We start from the raw sequence: 9,267 nt of genomic DNA on the forward strand, positions 1-9,267 counted from the left end.
CGCTTAATCTCCTGGGGTGTCCCGTTTTGGACCAGTCTTTTGAGGATTATGTGGAGGGTAAAATTCAGAACTTCAAGTCTGTTTCGGATCGCTTACTGGAGATTAATGTTCATACGGCTTACACCATTTTTCGATATTGCCTGTTTGTCCCAAAGTTCACGTATGTTCTTCGGTGTAGTCATTTCTGGAAGTTCCCTAATCTTCTCTTGAAGTTGGACGAGTTGTTAAAGGATTCTCTGGTGTTGATCCTTAATGTGTCTCTTGATTCGAGGTCTTGGAGTCAGGCTACTCTGCCTATAAGATTTGGCGGTTTGGGAATCCGGAGTATCTCCAGTGTGGCGTTGCCTGCTTTCTTGGCGTCAGTGCATAGCGCGCACGGTTTAGTAGGAGGAATTTTGGGTTCATCTTTTGATGACCTAGAACCTTCGCACCTCGCTGAGGCCAGGAGTGCATGGACATTGTCTTCCCCCAACGACTTGCCTTCTGATCTTTGCTCGCAGAGGCAGTGGGACGAGCCGCTTTGCCAGTTAGTACGGAATAATCTTCTTGATACGTCATCTGGCTTGGCTGAGCGTGCTCGTCTCTTGGCTGCTGCAGAGTGGGAATCAGGTCAGTGGTTGTTGGCCCTGCCATCTCCGTCTTTGGGTACGCTTCTGGACAACGTCACTTTTCGGCTGGCCGCCAGTTTGCGGGTAGGGGCAGTGACAAATGTGCCGCATCACTGCCAATGTGGCTCTATGGTGGACACCCTTGGTCATCATGGCCTTTCGTGTAGCAGGAGTGCGGGTCGGATTCCTCGTCGTGCTAGTTTAAATGACATCATCCGAAGGGCTCTTGTCAGTGTGAAGGTACCGGCCATTCTGGAACCTGTTGGTCTGGCAAGAGATGATGGCAAGAGGCCCGACGGCATGACGTTGGTGCCGTGGTCCATGGGGAGGCCTCTGGTTTGGGATGCGACGTGCGTCGACACTTTCGCCGTTTCCCATTTGCCGGGCACTAGCGCTCTTGCTGGTCATGCGGCGTCTACTGCCGAAGACCGTAAACGTCGCAAGTACGATACGCTGTGGGCAGTGGGTATATTTTTGAGGCGTTTGCGGTCGAAACGATGGGACCTTGGGGGCCCGGGGCTCGGCGCCTCTATAAAGATTTGGCGTCTCGTTTGGTAGATGTGACGGGTGACAAAAGGGCTGGCCAGTATTTTGCTCAGAGAATAAGCATCGCCATTCAGCGAGGCAATGCGGCCAGCCTTTTGGGCACGCTGCCTGTTGGTGGCGACTTGCAGGGTGTTTTTGAATTGTAGGTGTGTGTGTGTGTGTGTGTTTTTTTTTTTTTTTTTTTATATGTACTTTTAGGTTTAGTTTATTGACGATGCATGTTGCGGATTTTCCATTGTCTTACTTTTTGACGAAGCTTGTAGCTAATAACGGATTTTGTATTCAGTTGACGAAGCCTGCGTTGCGGATTTGAGAATATGGTCTCTGAATAAATTAATATGTACATAATGTACAAATAGAACACGGATACTAATGTAATGTAATATAGCTTTCATTTCCCAGAAAATCTTGTCGTAAATTTTATTCCCATTTATAATGTCACGGTCTCTACAAAGGGTCGGTGTTCACAATAAATCTAAAGTAAAGCTGCTATAAATTCGGTAAAGCAGAAGGTTTTTCTACACTCAAACATTCTGCACAATCATAAATTACAATTTTGTTCAGGAAATTTAAATGTAAGAACTCAAAAAATAACAAAATGGACCTCACAACTTGAACGAACAATCAAACTACCACATTTTTTACAGATCACTCGCTATTTATTCAACTATACAACAACCCATATTCCACGTCATAGTCAAGATGTTTCCGACCGCGACGATAGGGCGGCCGCTGAATCCCCCCTCTCAAATGCGGCCGCCTGCTGGGCCGGTTCGACCACCCCCCACCTCTTCTTAAACTCTTCTCCTTCCTCTGACGGGTATAATCCCCCGGGGGAACCAGCTCCTTCGGCATGAACTCTTGCAACTCGGGATACGCCTCAAGCAACATCTTGGCACCCCTAAGCGTTAACGTCTTATTAACTATAATATGCCTAAACGTATCATTGGACATGAAATCGGCGTTCAAATCTTTTATTTGATTCAATTTGTCCATAAATTCCTGGTCGACCTCCATCATCTGATGCTCATGAATATCCTTGGCCGACTCTCGATCCATTTTATACTGTTTTTTGAGAAATTTGATAAATTTCTTCATGGTATTTGTCTTTTTCTTTCGGAGTTTGCTGGCGTTTTTGTACGCTTTGTCAAGGATTCTGCGAACCTCCTTGACGATTCGCGCGATGGCTCGCTTGATTTTGCGCTTTCGTTCCTCTCTCAATCGCCTGCGTCGTTTTCTTCTGCGATCGGAGCGTTTGCGTCGTTCTTTGGAGGATTTTTTCTTGGCTCTGTCGCGTTCGTCGGCGCTGTTGATTTCGAAGCTGGATTCTTCTAGGGAGACAGAGAGTCCTTGGTAGAGGTCGTAGGTGTGGAAGTTTATGGCGCAGCAGACCCACTGCGTGCGCCCGCAGAAGTAGTCTCCCTTATAGATTCTGAACTCGGCGCTGCACTCGACGGCAAGCACGCATGAGCCCCACGGCATGTCGTGCTGCGCGGGGTCACCGCACGGAACGCCCCAGGGTCCTGTCCAAATTAAACTGAATTTATTCAGGAACGTGTTTTATAGACAGCATGTTTTTACAAAGAGTTTTTACCTAATTCGTAAAAGGTAATTTTCACTTCTGAGATTTATCTCTTTTTTTAAGACGATACAGGAGGGGTCAATTCTCCATACAAACGCTCTCGACTATTGAAGATAGAGCAATGATTTTTTCAACACAGATTACTTATTATTATTTTATTTGTGTCGGAGCGTTTTGATTTTTTTGATATTCTTATTTTTAAAGACGCTAGAGCCCATCAAAGATTTCCATAAACGGCCTTATTGATTTTGGCACAAAAAAAGGTGTGGTATTCAAAATTATAACAATTAAATTTGTTTTTTATCATGCAGAAACGTCTGCGAGCGATATTACATATTTTTAAATTAAAGGAAAAATGGAAAAATTCACACCTCCGGCAGGACTCGAACCTGCGACCTTTGGCCTTATTATGGCCCCGGCAAGACCAAAGGTCGCAGGTTCGAGTCCTGCCGGAGGTGTGAATTTTTCCATTTTTCCTTTAATTTAAAAATATGTTATAACAATTAGCCAAAAAAGCTAAACGGTCCGACACAAATTATTTCATAGTTTTTCAGATTCTCAAATTTCATTACGATTGATTAAGTTTTGATAGAGCAAACAGTCGAGAGCGGAACCTCGATTTGCAAGATTTTTTCGCAATATCTTTTAACTGACTTGTTCTGAATGTACAATTTTTTTTCGATAACACTACTTATAGTTTATTTAACTAAAATTCCCAAATTGAAAGGGGGGCTCTTTTCCATTTCAGCATTTTCGCTCCTGTAGCGTCTTAACGTTTACCTATTATAAGCATGTTAATGAATGAATCTAGTATGTAAGTTTCTATGTTGCTATACCCTGACGGGTGCATGTTGTGACCTAATCTATAAAAACACCTATTGTAAACACATGTGTATGCAATAAATGATATGAATATGAATATGTTACATATGCACTCGTGAATGATATTATATGCCTGCGATGGAGTAGGTAGTAACAGAGGAATGACAGAAACGCTATCATGGCACTGAAAATAACACTACTATTGGCATTAGATAGTGTAGGGACCGTGCGCGTTGGGGAGTCAGCCATCTTGTGGCTTGAATCAGAATCCTCATAAGGTGCTACACCACTACACAGTTCATGCACGCTCCCTGTAAGTACAGGGTGGCCCAAAGTTACGTTGACAAAGAATACGGAAATGTTGAAATAAACCAAAATGTCGAAGTTACCGTAAATGTTTTTAGGTCCAATATATATTGTATATTTCTACATTCACCATGGATATTTCAACAGCATTCATGTCCTTTTCGCAAGGTTTGAAATGTAGACCAATTTTATTATAGAGGTAAAGATATTTTTTCCAGATTCATAAGCTCGATACATTTCAGCCTACTTACGTAAATTCACCTAACTTTAAACTATAAATTATAGTTTGTAATCAATCTTAAAATCCTAGCCCGTTTATTGATTACAAAAAATTAGGATACTTACAAGCTGTACGTGCAATAAGTTAGACGAAAGTCATACTAGAGGTGCAGCGGCATATCGTTAATTTTTTTGTTCTAATATTTGCGTTTGTACTTCAAAGCCAAAGGAGGATATTTTAAAGACGATTTGCTTTATTTGGTCAAAAATTATTAAGGTTTCACATTTTTGTTTATGGGACAATCATTCGTGTAAAGATAGAAAAATAATTAGGTATACAAACGTTTGTCAACGTATATTTGGGCCACCCTGTATTATATTAAATATGTGCAACTTACGTGCTGCAGCCATATTAACCGAATCGCCTTCAGGGCGGGTTGACAAGTTCCTCGTTTCTAACTTCTTCTTATGCCACATCTCCTTCCATTCTGCTTTCCAATCTTGGAACTCCCTACTCGAGCTGTCTGAATCAGAGGAGGATGGCGCTTCCATCCTCCTCACTTTATTAAGTATGGGGTCTAACTCGTACCCAATTCTTAAATTGGACTTTGTTGCTATGTTCAAGAAATTGTCGTCATTCCATTTTTCAACGGACGCTTTCACTCGCTTCAGCTTCAATGCTTTAGCTTTTCTCTTAGCTATCAGATTGTCAGAATCATCTTTAACATTACTTTTGTCCAGATATTTACTTAATACATTTTCATTTCCATAATCTTTGAGTAATCCTACTGTCTTCTCTCCTGTTCTTAAATATGGATCTTCAACATTAACTTTACGATTTTTCGTTTGAGACAACGTTATCAAAATGGATAACGAGATTACGACTAAATTCATTTTCTGGAATTTTCCATCGCGTGTACTTTTTAGTTGGTGTTTGACAATAAAATGTAAACTGTGGTGAAACAGTGATTGTTGAATTGCGAAATGTGTTATGTGATAAAGTTTATGTCGGCATTTTATGGAAGAGTCAAAGATCACTTACCCTATTTCGAGCATTTGAAATGTTTTACTGCGAGTGTACCGAGGTCAGTCCAAAAGCTATTCGTAATTGGTTAAAATCAGGTTAAGGGAGGCAGGGGAGGGGTGTTGCTAGTCAGTTAATAGGGGTGTCAAAAGTATAATAACCTGATCACAAATTTAAAATTTTGAAAACCTCCGACCGCGACATAGTGGACCGATTTTCATGAAACATGGCTAAGAACACTCCCGACTAACTCAGCTTTCAAACAAACAAAAAAAACGAAATCTAAATCGGTTCATCCGTTCGGGAGCTACGATGCCACACACACACACAGACAGACAGACAGACAGACAAGACAGACAAACTTATAACACCCCGTCGTTTTTCCGTCGGTGGTTAAAAAAGGTGGCAAAGATAGTCTTGTAATTGATAATGATAGACCGGCCAGCAACAGGCGATCTATGGTCTAACTAGCACACAATTATTCAATTTGATTTCGTAGCTACGTTAAAAAAATCCTCATCTCATCTGTCAGTGGACTCGCTTCTTGCGGAATTGACTACGGCGAGTCTACGCCGACAGAATTCGTAGTACCCGTGCCTACTCGTTAGGGGAGGCAGTTTGGAAGATTGTCAGGTAGGCAGCAGTTAAGACGATACGGTAGGGGTCAATTCTCCATACAAACGCTCTCGACTATTTCCTCCCTGGTTTTTGAAGATAGAGCAATGATTTTTTCAATACAGATTGTTATTATTTTTATCTGTGTCGGACCGTTTTGATTTTTTTGATATTCTGCTTTTTAAAGATTCTAGAGCCAATCAAAAATTTCCAAAAACGGCCTTTTTCATTGTGGCGCAAAAAAAGGTGTGATACTCAAGATTGGTAACAATTAACCAAAAAAGCTAAACGGTCCGACATAGATTATTTCATTGTTATTCAGATTCTCAAATTTCGTTCCGATTGATTAAGTTTTGAAGGAGGAAAGAGTCGAGAGCGGAACCTCGATTTTAAAGATTTTTTTGAAATATCTTTTGACTGAGTTGTTCTTAATGGACAATTTTTTTTCGATAAATCTAGTTAATAACACTTGTATATTTAACTAAAATTCCCAAGTTGAAAAGGGGGCTCCTTTCCATTTTAGCATTTTCGCTACCGTATCCTCTTAATAGGGGCGGTAAAACCCCTGGCTATGAAATGGCACGGAAATTAAGAGGTAACGAACAAATTTAATGTGAAAGGGGAATGATTTTTCGACGATTAAGTTTTTGTCGCCTTATTAAATGTGGTAGGTCGTTTAACGATTTAGGTAGATTTAGATAGGTAACCTTTTTTCTAGCGGAAATGGCAGCACGTTGTACCAATCGGTGTTGCCACTTCCATGCTCCGTTGATCAGAAAAATAGTACCAACAGTAGGTATGTCATACCTTTACAAAGTAGGTAGGTCAGTGAGTTTTTCCGTGGCAGGAACAAAGCGAGAGACTGAATTTGAATTTTTGTGTGTTGCATTATAAAATTAGTTTTTGAGTTGTGAGGGCTTTTTCTCGCCGCAGTGATAGCGTAGGTCTACAATTTAACCAGATTTGCTTTTATAGATTACAGGTCGCAATTCTCAACCGAATCTCGTGAAAAAATGTGACCAGTTTCTAAGATGGTTTTTTTTTCAGTCAACCAATTTTTTGGAAAATTTCCAAAATGAGGAAATTCACATAACTGACTTAAGCACCAATAGCGTGACGAAGACTATCGTGACTTGACTATGATAATTACTCGTATCTACTTGACGAACTACGTGTTTTTTTTATTTGCGTGCACACAGAGCCACTAGTAGGTAATATTTTACACACCTACATATTATATATTATATTTCTTTAGGGAAAATTCAGAAGTATTAGACAACTGGTTTTCATTAAGCAACATACTAGAGTGGAATGGAAGTGAACTACCTCAAGCCATCTTCACGAAGCAAGTTTGCAAGGTTTATGTAGGATCAAGTGTCAACAAAGATAATTTAGAAAAATATAAGAAAACATTTTATTGGTAAACTTAATTTCTACTTATATATATTCAATATTTTCAAAAATTCCGATTATTTTCTTAAGTTCATGTACACACAACTTGTGCGAACTAAATTATCAGTCCGTCTAACCAAAACTTTTAACCGGCTCTAACTTTAACATAAAACTAAATTAATTAATAACCTCAACAACAGCTTCGTCTCTTTCTAACCACAGTGGGTCCTTGTCTTTCGAGGCCGGAAGAGATTTCTTAGTACCGCAGGTATTGCAGGTCCATTCTACAACCTTCTGTTTATGTCTCGTCTTGATCTTCATTTTAGCCGTCTCTCCGAATATTAGCATACAGCGGCATTTCTTACAAATCTGTCTCTTTATGTCAGGATGACTAAAACAATTAATAAAGTAAATTAGCATAGTTGCGTGTTTAGTATGCACAGGTTGCTGCTTTATGAAAAGGATCCTCTGAAAATTAAACCAAATACATTTGAGGAGTGTCTTTTCAAAAGGGCTTATTTCCACTTTGAACTTTTTTTGGGAAATCGAGAAAAACATAATTCCACGGTATTTCTTTTGAAATTAATATTTAATTTGCAAAATTGTAATATTGTAAGTTGACGTTAATGCTATGATTACATCAAACGTAACATGTGTACCTAAACAAATATTTAATTACCATATGTTTTTGAGAATTAAGCACTTTTGATGCTAACTTTTCGGAATTAAGCCCTTTTGTTGTGGCCTTGTAGCGTAAATGTTATTATTATAAAAATTTTTTTTTTTTTATTAAGTTAGTTGATATCAATGTTGTTGTACTACATACATTGGTTTATCCACATAAATAATCATTACACGTTCTTCAAAATTTGTTCTAAACTTTGATGTTACTCTTTTTTTTAAAGATCAAGGCGAGACTTTTGAGCTTTAATCTCAAAACAACATGTAATTTTCTATACTAAGAAAAACTGCATTCATAGTTTAAAAAAAATAAAAAATGGAAATAAGCCCTTTTGAAAAGACACTCCTCATTTTACATATTTATTGGAGATTCATTTTACCCTTTAATATTAGCAATGGGCGACTGAAGCACATTTCATTTCATTTCTCGAACACTGGCGATCAAATATATGAAAGAGGCGCATTCCTAGCACACAGTCTAAGCTCGTGTACTATGCTTGTATGAGTAAGATATGATGATCGACTGTTCGCGTTTTTGACAGGCAGTAACTGTGAAGTAACCAAGAGGGGGAGGGCGGCATTTTCAGCGGGGAGCGGGATTGGCCATACTGTACTATAGCACTCTTTATTATCTGTGACTGAAGTTAGTTACCAGTATCGGTATAAGTTTCTTAAAGTACTCATTATAATTATGTTCAGCTAAAGACTGATGAAACAAGAGATAATGCAACGTTGTAATAGTTATTGGTTAGGTTTAAGTATAACTATACTTACATTTTCAAGACATTCTTCTTTGCAACGTTTACCATTAGGTTGCCATAGTACGACGATAATGCTGGGTTTATTTTCACTATGTGTTTGCTTACCTGGAATTAGAAAACAGACCGTAAAATGTTTTGCAAATCAGAAAATTTACGAAAAACGAGTACAGCGATTTCACTTACTTGGTACAAGTAATTTATGCGATGAAATGAATCGTTTCCCTGAACCTTTTTCATAATTCCTATTACATTAAACTGAACTAAAACTATTTAGTTTATTATTCAGTGTCGAATAACCATCTTTTGTTTTGACATAAAGAATCAGGTGGTACGTAGACGTTTGCAACGTTTAGTTTAATATTATAATGCTGGTATCTGGGAGAACTTCAGTGAATTTCAGAATGTTTATTTCTATTTGCTGTAATAACACTAATTTGCTAATAACTAAAACCCTATTTTAAATCACAGTTTCAAAAATGCAACAATAAAACGTTTTTGACATATTATAGGCGTTATTTTACTACATTTTTGTGTCTTCGGGTCTATTTTATTCTTATTTTGTTCTCGCATTATCCCATATGATGAAGATGGGTATTTTTCACTTTTATTGAATAGAATTAATTCCTTCATATGTTGCCATTTTATTGAATATTTCTCCGTTTTTCAGAATTATACCCGGCCAGTTATAAGTTTTATTATTTTATAGTTAAG

The 9,267-nt window shown here is 38.6% G+C and overlaps 2 protein-coding genes and 1 long non-coding RNA gene across 3 annotated transcripts; 1 reads left to right on the forward strand and 2 right to left on the reverse strand.

The window, feature by feature from the left end:
* Nucleotides 1-1,791: 1,791 nt before the first annotated feature.
* On the reverse strand, nucleotides 1,792-5,034 carry LOC125232362. Its single transcript, XM_048137995.1, has 2 exons — nucleotides 4,482-5,034; nucleotides 1,792-2,677 (listed from the first exon to the last, which is right to left on the reverse strand). The coding sequence occupies exons 1-2, from the start codon at nucleotides 4,975-4,977 to the stop codon at nucleotides 1,818-1,820; spliced, it is 1,356 nt and encodes a 451-aa protein (XP_047993952.1). The 5' UTR covers nucleotides 4,978-5,034; the 3' UTR covers nucleotides 1,792-1,817.
* A 1,241-nt stretch (nucleotides 5,035-6,275) lies between these two features.
* Nucleotides 6,276-6,902, forward strand: LOC125232368. Its single transcript, XR_007177734.1, has 3 exons — nucleotides 6,276-6,317; nucleotides 6,453-6,518; nucleotides 6,770-6,902. It is a non-coding gene; the product is annotated as an uncharacterized LOC125232368 (long non-coding RNA).
* Nucleotides 6,903-7,140: 238 nt separating this feature from the next.
* LOC125232366 (ribonuclease P protein subunit rpr2) lies at nucleotides 7,141-8,988 on the reverse strand. The gene is made up of 3 exons (XM_048138002.1): nucleotides 8,740-8,988; nucleotides 8,570-8,661; nucleotides 7,141-7,505 (listed from the first exon to the last, which is right to left on the reverse strand). Exons 1-3 carry the CDS (start codon nucleotides 8,791-8,793, stop codon nucleotides 7,292-7,294), a joined length of 360 nt encoding a protein of 119 aa, XP_047993959.1. The 5' UTR covers nucleotides 8,794-8,988; the 3' UTR covers nucleotides 7,141-7,291.
* Between the last annotated feature and the right edge of the window lie 279 nt (nucleotides 8,989-9,267).

Source organism: Leguminivora glycinivorella, chromosome 13, assembly GCF_023078275.1.
Source record: "Leguminivora glycinivorella isolate SPB_JAAS2020 chromosome 13, LegGlyc_1.1, whole genome shotgun sequence".
Classification (NCBI taxonomy): domain Eukaryota; kingdom Metazoa; phylum Arthropoda; class Insecta; order Lepidoptera; family Tortricidae; genus Leguminivora; species Leguminivora glycinivorella.